Genomic DNA, 13924 nt, shown 5'->3' with positions numbered 1-13924 from the left:
GTGGTATATCTCAGCAATATAGCTAGGATCTTGAACAGCTTGAATCTTTCTTTAATGGCCTAAGTCAGTGATTGGCAAACCACGGCTCATGAGCCACATGTAGCTCTTTGGCCCGTTGAGTGTGGCTCTTCCAATACCGTGGCCTAGGCGAGTCTATTTTGAAGAAGTGTCATTAGAAGAAGTTTAAGTTTAAAAAATTTGGCTCTCAAAAGAAATTTCAATCGTTGTACTGTTGATATTTAGCTCTGTTGACTAATGAGTTTGGCGACCACTGGTCTAGGTGTTGTAATTTTTTATTAGATGAGGGTAAGAAAGAATTTTGCAGAAGATTCACCATATACATAACGAATAACTCAATGTGTTTCTTAACTTTTGATGGTTTTCTTTGGGGGTTATGGAGTTCCAGGTAGAATTGCTACCTTTGTTAAACCTCTGGAGAGAAGCAAGTACATAGTATTTTTAGGGAATAAGGATCCAACATGACTGGACAGCATGAACTATGTTAAAGAACTATTGTCTGTAAAGAAGACAACATAATGATACAGTAGAAAGATAAAATACTTGAGTCAGAACTAGATGTAATTCTAGTTTTGCCTCTCTAGCTCTGCGGTCTTGGACAGGTTCATTTCTGAGTTTCTGTTTCTCATTGGTAAAATGATGATAATACATTTTCTTCTTATGTTTTTTTTTTTTTTTTTTTTTTTATCTTCATTCGAGGACACTTTATCCATTGATTTTTAGAGAGAATGGAAGAGAGAGGGAAGGACAGAGAGAAACATTGATGTGAGAGAAACGCATGAACTAGTTGCCTCCTATGCATGCCCCAACCAGGCCCTGGAGGAGTCTGCAGCTGAGGTACATGCCTTTGAATGGAATAGAACCCGAGACCCTGCAGTCCGCAGGCCAATGCACTATACACTGAGCCAAACTGGCCAGGGCTGATAATACATTTTTTATGTCTGCTGTGTGGAAGATGTCTATGAAAGACTTAGAATAGTAGTGGTACATAAAAGACATGGAATATGTCCCTGCCTTGTTGTATTACCTTTATCCTCTTTCCTTGTTAATAGTTTTATTTATAAATAGTGAGTAAGCAGTAGATTAAAAGGGAATTAATTAGAGGAAATAATTTAATATTGCTATTTGCCCTTTCTGTATAATAGAAGTGTCAGAGATGAAAGAAAATTAGTAAAATGTATATGAAAACTTGCCTCCTGTCAGAGACTGGGGCTCACCACGGGACCCAGAGTCAAGTACCTGCCCACCCACATGCACCTCAAAATTGCATGAGACGCAGACCCGGCCAGCTTCCCCCCAACCCCCTTTCCCGCCTCATTGGGCTAAATCCAGACCTGGCCAATCCCACCCTTGTCAAACCCTGCTGGGCATGTGGCATAGCTTCAGATCCCCTGGCCCAATGCCAGGATGGGGGCGTGGCCGGAGGTCCCCCAGCCCAGACTGGGGCAGGGAGTGTGCCTTCAGGTTCTTCGTCAAGCCTCCGCCAGGTGTGTGGCATGGCCTGAATTCCCCTGTCAAGCCCCGCTGGGTGGGGGGCATGGCCATGAGGGCCCCTGTCAAGCCCTGCCAGACAGGAGGGGGCGGGGCGCAGCCTCAGGCCCCCGGCCCAGCACCAGCAGAGGGGCACAGCCTTAGGCTCCCTGTCATGCCCTGCTGGGCAGGGGCCTGGCCTGAGTTCCCCCAACCCAGCACTGGGGGTGCACCTTCAGGTCCCCCATCAAGCCCCACTGGGTGAGGAACGTGGCCTGAGGTCCCCTTTCAAGCTCTGCAGGTGGGGTATGCAGCCTGAAGTCCCCAGCCTGATGCTGGGGTAAGGGGAGCAGCCTGAGGTCCCCTAGCCCAGCATCAAGATGGGAAGTGCACCTTGAGGTCCCATGCCAAGCCCTGCTGGGTGTGGGGGTGTGGCCTGAGGTCCCCTGGCCTGGCACTGGGGTGGGGGAGTGCCGCCTGAGGTCCCCCAGCCTGGCGCAGGGCAGTGGGCACAGCCTAAGGTCCCCTGTCAAGCCCTGCTGATTGCTTGTTAAAGCTTATGGGAATGTGGCCTCAGCTGTGGGTGCAGTCATTTTTGTGACAGAGTGATGGTCAATTAGCATATTCTGTCTTTATTAGATAGGATTGTCAATTTAAAAAACTTTCTTGGCATTGTTTATAGATATGAAAAGCTATGTGGAAATTACTTGTGATAAGAAAATACTGGTTACTACTTTCAGATAGTATTATGAAAGTAAAATAAGCCAGTTAAAGAAAGAAAAGTAGCATATGATATCACTTATATGTAGAATCTAATGAACAAAATAAACTAAGAAAATGGAGATGAACTCATGTATACAGAAAACAGACTGGCAGCTCTCAGAGGGGAGGGGTTGGGGGCTGGGTGAGAAGGGCCAAGGGATTAAGCAAAGCAAAAAATAAGAAAGAAGACTCATGGACACAGACAACAGTATAGAGATTGCCAGACGGAAGTGGGAGAGAAAGGAGGTAAAAGAGGGGATAAATGGTGATGAAAGGAGACTTGACTTGGCATGGTAAACATACAATAGTATACAAATTAATGTATTGTATACCTGAAACCTATCTAATTTCACTAACCAATGTCACCCCAATAAATTCAATTTTAAAAAAAGGGGGCACTGGCTGGTTAGCTCAGTTGGTTATAATGTTGCGCCAATATGCCAAGATTGCTAGTTTGATCCCTGGTCATAATACATATAAGAATCCACCAGTGGGAATTCCAAGATGGCAGCAGATTAAGTGGAGGCTACACTGATATCTCCCCCTCACCTCCAGTACCAAACTGGAATTACAAGTAAAATATAGAAAAAATATCCTGAATTACCAATTGAAATCTAGCTGGGAAGAACCCTTATAACTATGGTGACCAGAAGGCCTGCTTTTGGTGACCGGACAGTCCCGTTTCTTAACAATTTGCCCCGCTTCCCCGCAGTGTTTTAAAAAACTCCCAACGATTCTTTCCAAAAATTGGGACTTTTTAAAAACGCCACAGGACAAATTGTTAAAAATCGGAATGTCTGGTCACCTCACTAACCAAAGATGGAAAGTAGAGACCACATAAAGACTGGTAAAAAGGGCAGAGGCGTTTGAGGGCTGGCTGGGCTTCAATAGACAGCAGCTGAAGTTTCGGCGGGATATTTCAGCTGCAGGAGGTTATGGGGGTTCTGTATTGAGAACTCTGGGGTCTAAACCCCAAGATGGGCCCACAGCACCAGAACTGAGAAATGTGCCCACATAACATCTGGTTGTGAAAAGCAGTGGGGTTTCTATCTGCCAGAGAGAGATGGTTACAAATGCAGGCACCCTCTTAAAGGGCCATTGTACAAAATTTTGTGTGCAGCCATCACCCTGGGTTCCAGGTGGCATTTTTATATACTAATAATATACTCTTATAATAAAAACTTAAAAAAAAAATCCCATTTACCATTGCAACAACAACAACAAAAAAAAGATTTTTAGGAATAAACTTAACCAAGTAGGTAAAAGACCTCTATAGGGAAAACTACAGGATATTGAAAAAAGGGATAGAGGAAGAAAAATTACTGTGTTCTTGGATTGGTAGAATTAACATGATTAAAATGTCCATACTACCCAAAGCAGTCTATAGATTCAGTGCAATTCTAATTTAAATACCAACAGCATATTTCACAGATTGAGAACAAATACTCTAAAAAATTTACCTGGAACCGAAAAAGATTCCCAGTAGCCACAGCAATCTTAAGAAATAACAGCAAAGTTGGAGGGAATCACAATACCAGATATTTCTCTGACTGGCTTATTTCACTTAGCATAATGCTCTCCAGTTCCATCCATGCTGTTGCAAATGGAAAGAATTCCTTCTTTTTTATAGCAGCGTAGTATTCCATTGTGTAGATGTACCACAGTTTTCTGATCCACTCATCTGCCAATGGTCACTTAGGCTGTTTCCAAATCTTAGCTATTGTAAATTGTGCTGCTAAGACTATAGTGGTGCATATATCCTTTCTGATTGGTGTTTCTGTTTTCTTGGGATATATTCCTAGAAGTAGGATTACTGGGTCAAATGGAAGTTTCATTTTTAATTTTCTGAGGAAATGCCATACTGTTTTCCACAATGGCTGCACCAGTGTGCATTCCCACCAGCAGTGCACAAGAACAGGCAAGAGGGTTCCTTTTCCTCTATATCCTCTCCAGCACTTGTTGTTGTAACTGTTTCTTATTTGAGAGTATAGATTCTTCTATCTTCCTGATTGTCATGTTTGTTTTGCACCTCTTCACAATGTTGGTTATGATGTTCTTTTGTTGTTTTGATGGTTCAATTGGATTTACTTTTTATGTTGATAATTTCACAGATACGTAGAATATGAGAGCTGAAGTAACTGCCTTCTCATGATGTGCCCAAAGTAGTACAGCTTCAGCTTTGTCATTTTTGCCCCCAGCATAGTAATCCATGGTGTAAATGTAGCTTAGCTTTTTTATCCACTCATCCGCTGATGGACACGTGGGCTCTTTCCAGCTCTTAACTCTTGCTCATTGCACTGCTATGAACATAGAGGTGCATGTATTCTGTCTGATTGGTGTTTTGGGTTTTTTAGGATATATTTCTAGAAGTAGGACCACTGGGTCAAATGCCTGACCCATTTTTAAATTTCTGAGGAAACTCCATACTGTTTTCCATAGTGGCTGCACCACTCTGCATTCCCTCCAGTGGTGTACTAGGGTTCCCTTTTCTCCACATCCTCACTACCACTTGTTTTTCATGATTTCGCTGAATTCTTCCATTACAACTCTTACAAATCTTAGCCTCATCTCGATTTCTTTGAATAGCAAGAAGCAATCCTTTAATACCTGGTCACCTACCCATAACTGCTTTAATGATTCATTGTTAAAGATGAGAGTGATTCTGAATTCCCAGTTATTAAGAGTTTGAAAGAAGTTGAGAACCACAAACCTGGATGGTTATAAATGATCATTACTTGTCTGAATAAGTGAACTTTATCTGAAAAGCTAATGCAAAAAAATTAAAAATACATATGTTTTAATGATTTTTAGAGAGAGGAAGTGAGAGGGAGAGATAAAATTATCAATGAGAGAGAAACATCATTGATCAGCTGCCTCCTGCACACCTGCTACCGGGGATTGAGCCTGCATGTGTCCGTCCTACTTGAATTAACCAGTGACCTCTTGGTTCATAGGTCAGTGCTCCACCACTGAGCCACACTAGCTGGGCTAAAAATAAAACTATTTTTATCTTTTCCTATACGAGTTTGATTTTTATCTGTCAGAAAACAGGGCTATTAAAGAAGATAAACTACATTGTAGACTTGTGTATTTTATCTCTGTTTAAATAGGTATTCGTAAATTAGTGCATTTTAAGTATTCCTAGGATTTGATCAGGATGTAGTCTGGAAATCACTGGCTTGGAGGACTTGCATGTGATACATTTTTTGTGCCAATAGTGTTTTTTATTATTTGTACTAAAGGCCTGGTGCATGAAAATTCATGCACTGGAGAGAGCTCCCTCAGCCTGGCTGCCCCCTCTCACAGTCCAGGAGCCTTCATGGGTGGGAGGCAACCCGAGGAAGGCAATGCCCCCATCACACTTTTGCTGCTGTCACTGCCGGCAGCGCAAGACTTGGCTGGTCCTGGTTACTTGAGCCTTGGGCGGCCCTGGGCAGCTGTGCAGCTGTCATCTGAGGCTTATCTGTTCCTTGGGTGTTGGTTGGGCAGCTGCCATCCGAGGCTTGCCTGTGCTTAGGGCAGGTCCTGGGTAGCCAGGGTCTGAAGGGGATTGGGGGACTTCAGAGGCAGGCACTCCAAGCAGCCGGGCCTGTCTGGGGGCAGACCCAGCCGTGCCATGTGCCTGCTGCCCCCACAGAATGAGGTGACTGGATGCTGCCATCTTGTGGCTGTGGGTACCACCATCTCTGAGGGCACGGCAGGAATTAGCATATTTCTTCCTTATTGGCTGTGGGAGCCACCATTTTTGTGAGGGCGTGATAGTCAACTTGTATATTCCTTCTTTATTAAATAGGTTTTTTAGCCTCAAAAGTGGTAATTGGCATTTTACTTTTGTGTAATCAGTGGTATCAATTGTATAAATGATTTCATTGCTGTGATCCTTATATATTATTTGTAGTTGGTTTGAATTTATTTGGGCTGAATAGATTGCAACATGGGGGCAAGGTAGAAAGCCAATAAGAACTGATTGTGGTTAGTTGCTTAGAATGCTTAATATTCTCTTTTTGTACATGTATATAAATACTCTAACAGTGAACATAGTATGTAAATAAAGGTGCTATTGCTTATTTTAATGATCTTTCTTAACCAAACTTTTAATGTTAATTCTTTTTAGAGATCAAGAAGCGGCAATGTAAGGTTCTCTTTGAGTACATTCCACAAAATGATGATGAACTGGAGTTGAAAGTGGGAGATATTATTGATATTAATGACGAGGTAAGGAAAACATGTTAGAGATAAAGCAGCAATAGGAATTGATGCTGTGGATATCAGAAAAATGCTTGTAAGGATATTAATTTTTTGTTTCAATTTTTTGCAAGTTTATTGGTTTTCTTTTTTAATAAAAATTTTAAGATACAGACTTCAAAATGAATCTTTAATGACTTAATATCTCATTATCTTATATGTAGAAATAAAATTTCACTCATCCTCGCTATATCTAATGTTTGTGTACTGTATTCGTTGACTTTAGGAAGTCAAACCTTATTAAACTAAAAATTAATGTAATATGAGTGGTTAAGAATGTAAATAAACCTTTCCTTTGATTCTGAATCCACTTTAGGTTCAAAGCAGTAAAATAGAAGGAATTTTGCCATTTACATAGCAAAGGAATACTAAAGTAGAATCTTTAAAAAGCTTTGCATTGTTTGAATTATCACATTGAAATATTGCCCAAAAACATGTTTCCCTCATTTTAATGTTTTAGAATGATATTTTAAAATATTTTAGCCCTAGCCAGTTTGGCTCAGTGGATATAGCCTTGGCCCCTTGGACCTAAGGGTCCCAGGTTGGATTCCGGTCAAGGGCACGTACCTCGGTTGCAGGCTTTATCCCTGGCCCTGGTCAGGGGCACGTGCGAGAGGCAACCAGTTGATGTGTCTAACGTCGATGTTTCTCTCTCTGTCTCTTCCCCCTTCCTTCCACAAAAATTCAGTGGAAAAATACCCTCAGGGGAGGTTTAACGACAACAACAAAAATAATAATTTCACATTTCTGCTTTTACCATTAAAGGGATATTAAAGTTTTACTTGTCAGTTGAAATTCTCATTTTCAGAGTATGTTTTCATATCATATAGTGCCACAGGGATTGATATTGTGTCCTAATATGTAATGTAGTTTATCACTTAGGTTTATGTTAAGTTCAGTGTGTTTATACAAAGGGCATTTTTGTTTTATTTCTACTAGTTGGCAATGATAATATTTATTAAACCTATATTATGCCTGAAAAATGTTTTATATGTATTATTTCCTTTAAATTTTTAAACAAACTAGAGATAGGAATTTTTATCCCAGTTTTACATATGAAGAGATTGAGTCATAGAAGATAATCGATTGGCTGGTCCATTTACTGTTGTGGTAAATGTGTGTGTGATCTGGAATTCAGATAGGGCACAATAAGGATGACTGTGTCTGTTCCTTGATGTCTCGGGGCCTCCTGGAAAGATTCAAGGTTGAGTGCTTAGAGAATCATGAGAAGGCCTTTTCACTCACATGTCTGGTGCTTAGAAGACTTGAAGGTTAGGACTGCCTATGTGGAGAGCCTTTATGTAGCTTCTCCATCAGGCTTGGCTTTTTTACTGTAGTTGGGGGAGGTCTCATGATAGTTGGACTTATTAAAGTGCAAGCATTTCAGCAAACATAACCTTTTATAATCTAACTTTCACTACATTCTGTTGGTTACAAACAAGATTGAAGGAGGTGGGACAAAGGCCACCACTTCTTGGTGGGAGGAGTGTGTCAAGTTTATTTTGTAGGTGAGCATATGGGGTAGATCTTGTTTCAGACATCTGTGCCCAAGTTCATATGCTTGGCATGCAGAGGAGCTTGAATCTGAATCCACACTGTTTTTGAATGAGTGTTCTTTACCACTCCCTACCTCTTAAGAATTCCTTAATCAATAGGAACTATTATAGGGTTATTTACCTAACTACCCAGTTGCTGCCAATATGAGATTCCAGGTGTAGATAATAGTGTTTTTTTTATGTTTTCCTCTTTGTTGTGCCTGTTCAGTTTGGTCCATTTTCATAATTGAGTCCCCCTGAAAATGCTCAGGTTTTAGATTTTAGTTTATTTCAGAGCGTTTTCTTCTCCTTATGTGCCTCTTAGTACCTTGTAGTTATAATGCACCAAACCAGTTGTCCCTACTTTTGATTGTATGGATGCCTTTGAGCAGGGATCTCAAGTTAATCTTTCAGCACTCACTCCTGCAACCAGTTAAGAGATCGGCTATTCAAAATGATTCATCAACAAAATCAAGTGCCTTTATTGTTGTTATTTTTTTTCTGGACTTTTAAAAAAATCTAATTATAGTAAAGAAAAGGGATCACTTTAACCAAACAACTTGTTTCAAAATCAAATGGGGGATTGATTTTACTACCGTGTTTCCCCAAAATAAGACCTACTTACAGGTTTCCTTCTGAGTGAAATATAAGGCATCCCCCCGAAAATAAGCACCCCTCCTCCCCCCGAATAAACATGAGAGATTTGGTCCACTGATTCTGAAAGAAATGGAGTCTCAAGAAATTCACCAGGAAATTCAGGAATTGGATTGTTATGATGATGTTCCAGAAGTTGATGACATGATTGTCATTGAATAAATGAGTAAATTTCTTGATACTGTAGGATTCACAATTTGTCTGGTTTGTGTTGACAACTACTGTACTACCATACTGTATACAGGTAACAAATTTCCTTTATTTTCATTTAACAATAAATGTGTACTGTATTCTTCTTCATGGAAAAATAAGACATGCCCTGAAAATAAGACCTAGCGCATCTTTGGGAGCAAAAATTAATATAAGACACTGTCTTATTTTCAGGGAAGCAGGGTAGTGATATTCCCTTTAATGTGTTCCTATACATAATATTAAAAATTAACCTGAATACCTGGATAGAATTAGAGAACATCATGCTGAGTGAAATAAGCCAGTCAATGAAAGAGAAATACCACATGACCTCACTCATTTATGGATATTAAAGAACATTATAAACTGATGATCCAAAAGACAGATATAAAGACAGTAGCAACAAGAAGACTGTCAAATTACAGCGGGGAGGTTAGGGAGATCTGGGGGAGATAAGAGATCAACCGAATGACTTATATACATGCATATAAGTACAACCAATGGACACAAAACTCTGGGGAGGGAGGGTATGTATAGGGGGGTGGGTAATGTTAAAATATGTACACAGATAATTTAATTTAAAAAAATTAACCTGAATAAAATACTATTAAGTAACTTCATGAAAATTTAGTATCCTTGTTAGTGAATATACATTTTTCTAAAGAGTTTGGTTTCTGAAGATATTTTTGGTTGTGGTGGAGGGAGTTATTAGTAGAGCCTGAAATCTTGACTTTTTACAAGTAAATGATTTTTTTTCATACTTGGGTTAAGACTTGCTATTCAAGTAAAAGGCTGAGGAATTTCATGTGTCAATTAGGAGGGTATATTCTAATATTCATCAAACTTTTTCCAAACAAAAATTTACAAATATTATACTTAAATATTATGTCATAATTACAAACCAAGGCTCAGTAGTCTTTAAGAGTAACATTCCAGAAGAAAACTATTTTCTTGCTATTAATACATTATTTTTGGTTATCTGATACTTAAATGAAAATTATTTCTTTATAGATTACAATTACAAGTTCTCATAGCAAATGTTTCAAAGTGCTGTTGATATGGTTAATCCAACCCACTTAAATTTAATCTACTTAAATATGTTTTCCCATTGTATTTTTTTTATAGGTTTAAAGGAATTATTTTGCATTACTAACTTTATGCTCATTCATTTATGTAGCTTAAATTTTCCCATAGGGAAAAGATTTTCATTTAGGAGAAATTTTTTTTTTTTTTTAATTTTTGAGTTGTGAACTCTTTCAGGTAGAAGAAGGCTGGTGGAGTGGAACCCTGAACAATAAGTTGGGACTGTTTCCCTCAAATTTTGTGAAAGAATTAGAGATAACAGATGATGGTGAAACTCATGAAGCCCAGGAGGATTCAGGTAAACTCTAAAAATGGTTAATAGATTTAAATAAACTTATATATCATCTAGTGTTTATACTAGAGGCCCGGTGCACAAAATTTGTGCACTGAGGAAGGGGTGCAGGAGTGTCCCTCACCCTCTCCAGTCTGGGACTCGTTAAGGTCAGTCAGACATCCATCTCACAATCCAGAACTGCTGGCTCCCAACCGCTTGCCTGCCTGCCTTCCTGATTGTCCCTAACCACTTCTGCCTACCAGCCTGATCACCCCCTAACTACTCCCCTGCCAGCCTGTTTGATGCCTAACTGCTCCTCTGATGGCCCAATTTTCCCTAACTGTCCTTCCCAGCAGGCCTGGTCACCCCCAACTGCCCTCCCCTGACAGTCTGGTCGCCCCTAACTGCTCCCCCCTGCTGGCCTGGTTGCCCCCAAATGGCTTCCCCTGTAGGTATGGTTCCCCCCAACTGCCCTCCCCTGCAGCCCGGGTTGCCCCCACTTCCCTTCCCCTGCAGGCCTGGTCCCCCAAACTGCCCTCCTCTGTAGGCCTGGTCCCTTCCAACTGTCCTCTTCTGCCAGTTTAATCTCCCACAATTGCCCTCCCCTGCTGGCCATCTTGTGTGTTCGAGTGATGGTCAATTTGCATATTACCTCTTTATTATATAGGACTTTTTGAAACTCTTTTCTTATTTTTGAACTGTGAGCTTTGGTTTATCTACTTTAAGAAAAAACCCAACCAACAACTTATGACAGGGTCTCAAAATGAGCTAAGTAGGCAAAATAACAACGTTTTTTTCCTCTGATGTCTGCTTTAGCCTGAAGTAAACCTTTAGTACTGTACTCTGATTGTGAAGTGATAATACTTATTATATTTCTTCCCACTTAAGATATGCTTACATACAGTTTTTTTAAATACATATTTTTATTGATTTTAGAGAGGGAGAAGGAGAGAAAGAAACATCAATGAAAAGAATCATTGATTACCTGCCTCCTGCATGCCCCTCATTGGGGATCGAGTCTGTAACCCAAGTAGGTGCCCTGATGGATGAATTAAACCAAGACCTCCTGGTTCATTGGTGGATGCTCAATCACTGAGTCACACTGGCCAGGTTTTACATACAGCTTTGATCTGATTTTGCAAATATCCTATCCACAATTTTAGAAATTCCTCAAGTCAAAGATGCTGAAGTCAATCTTCAGTGCAGATACTGATTTCATTGAAAGATAGAAAATCATTAAGATAGGAATAAATAGAGGAGTCATAACAACTAGACTTAGTATTTTATGTTACATTTATTTGAAGATGTTTAGTACCAGTTCTGAAGTCAAAACTTATGTTTTAAGGATGTATAGTAACCATTAGAGAACAAACAAGTACTAAAAACATCTGGCTTAAATTTAATGGTACATTTAACTCCTTAGCAGACTGTCTCCTGATTTACTTCTATTCCATATTGGTATTTCTTATGTTTTATAGGTATTGGGTTCTCTGATATTTGTTCTTTTTTTCTTTTCTTTTTCTTTTTTAATATATCTTATTGATTTTTTACAGAGAGGAAAGGAGAGAGAGAGCCAGAAATGTCGATGAGAGAGAAACATCGACCAGCTGCCTCCTGCACACAACCCCGGGGATGTGCCTGCAACCAATGTACATGCCCCTGACCGGAATCGAACCCAGGACCCCTCAGTCCGCAGACGGACCCTCCATCCACTGAGCCAAACCAGTTTTGGCTGATATTTGTTCTTAACATTAGAATTTGGTATTAAAACTTATGAAATTATTTTTATAATGCTATATAAATTGAGCTCTTAAAATATGTACAAAACTTAAAGTTTATGTGGGACCACTAGCAAAAAAAATCAAATTTAAATTTGGGTGTAAATAATTGTAAATATTTTGGGCATTTTTCTCGCATTGTTTAGCCTTATTTGAATTTTAGTAACCTTGCAGTTATATCTGTTAAAAATACACTTCCTTGCTTATTTAACCTGTTTACAATAACAAGCATTCTAAATATGGAGCTTTGTGATTATGGGGTGGTAAGTCAGCGGTTTAAGTGCACCATAATTCCTTTTTTTAAACTTTAAGTTTTAAGCAGAGAGTATTTGTTTGAATATTGATTTAAATGCCAGGAAACGAATGTGCTATAAATATAAAGATTTTAGAACTTTATTGATAAAAGTATATAATTCTTTAAGTTTTAAGAGTTTGATCTTATTCATTAAAGAATTGACCTTCACTCTTCCTGTGTCCTAACAAAGTGTAATATCCTTTATTTATAATTGGTATTTTGACAGTCTTTTTAGATAGTAGTGTGTATTTCTAGTAACTGTTATAGGAAATATAGTCGACTATATATTATGAAATATTATTTTTTACTTATATTGTAATGCTATATTCACCACAATTTGATTATTTTATATAGTTTCTCCTTACTCTCTTTTCATTTAGTAGAGCTCTTCTGTTCTTTTAATCAATTAACTAAAATAAATGGGGTAATATTCTTGGTTTCACCAGTTAAACTCTGGCTGTCATGTTGAGATAATTCTGATTCTAAACAAAAATTAGACAATATTTTCTGATCCTTCAGGGTAATTTATTTTTATACCCTCAGTTTTTATTGAAGGACCATAGAATAAAAGTTATAAGAGCTACTATTACATTTTTATAGGAATATGGTAAGTTCATAATTTGTTCTGTTCTGATTGGTTTCTATATAAAATCTCAAGATAAAAATATTTTTTAGTATTTTCATGAAAATTAAATTCTCAAGGGAAGTGTTATATTTCCATTTTATAATGAATATATGTAACCTATTTTGTTTAGAGTGCTCTTTTGCCACTTAAAGATTCCACTTATTTGCTAACATTTGCTTTCAATTTTTCCCCTTATTCTATAAAGCCTGTGACTATATCTGCTGGAATTTTTCTCCCTTCTATAATCTTTTCCCCATCCTAAACCTATCAAAATCTCCATTTATATCTAAAGTATCTTAAACTTAAGATGGTCAAAACTGGACATCTGTTTTTTTTCTTGCAGCCAAATCTGCTCTATACAATTTTTTTATTCAAGTTAATGACAGCTCCATCTCTCTTTTACTTAGACCAGTGGTCGGCAAACATGCGGCTCTTCGGCCCCTTCATTGTGCTCTTCCACAAAATACCATGGCCTCGCGAGTCTATTTTGAAGAAGTGGCATTAGAAGAAGTTTAAGTTTTAAAAAATTGTCTCTCAAAAGAAATTTCAACTGTTGTACTGTTGATATTTGGCTCTGTTGACTAATGAGTTTGCCGACCAATGATTTGACTCATCAGACACACTCCTGTTTCCTTGTCCTTGTGGTCACAGAGCAGGCCTGGGCTGGGCTGGCCCTGGTCACCTTGTTGATACTTGGCTCTGTTGACTAATAAGTTTGCCGACCACTGACTTAGACCAAAGACTTGGATTCACCTTTTACTCTTCTTTTTAATCTCACCCCTTACTTGTCACCTACTAAATAAATGTGCGGAATCTGTTTTCATTTACTATCTCCACTGCTGCTACCCTGGTGTAAGTTTTATTTTGCTGTGTAATTGTAGTGGCCTGTTATATGCCATTTCTTCCCTTTTGAAAGTTCAAGTGCTCACCCCCAGTAGTTACGCATTTCAAGAAGTCAGGAACAATTTGGTCTCACAGCCTTTATATTTGCTGTAT

General features: G+C 38.8%; 1 protein-coding gene across 2 annotated transcripts in view; it reads left to right on the top strand.

The window, feature by feature from the left end:
- LOC118705140 (CD2 associated protein) overlaps window positions 1-13924 on the top strand; it is a 104788-nt gene that overhangs the window by 40615 nt on the left and 50249 nt on the right. For both annotated transcript variants that reach the window (XM_036413472.2, XM_036413473.1), the window contains 2 exons: window positions 6365-6465; window positions 10134-10254. In XM_036413472.2, the coding sequence (XP_036269365.1) occupies window positions 6365-6465; window positions 10134-10254 (222 nt within the window). The remainder of the gene's footprint in view (window positions 1-6364; window positions 6466-10133; window positions 10255-13924) is intronic.

The sequence above is a fragment of the Pipistrellus kuhlii genome, unplaced genomic scaffold (assembly GCF_014108245.1).
Source record: "Pipistrellus kuhlii isolate mPipKuh1 unplaced genomic scaffold, mPipKuh1.p scaffold_m20_p_5, whole genome shotgun sequence".
In the NCBI taxonomy this organism is placed as follows: domain Eukaryota; kingdom Metazoa; phylum Chordata; class Mammalia; order Chiroptera; family Vespertilionidae; genus Pipistrellus; species Pipistrellus kuhlii.
This window is presented reverse-complemented; position numbering and strand designations above follow the sequence as displayed.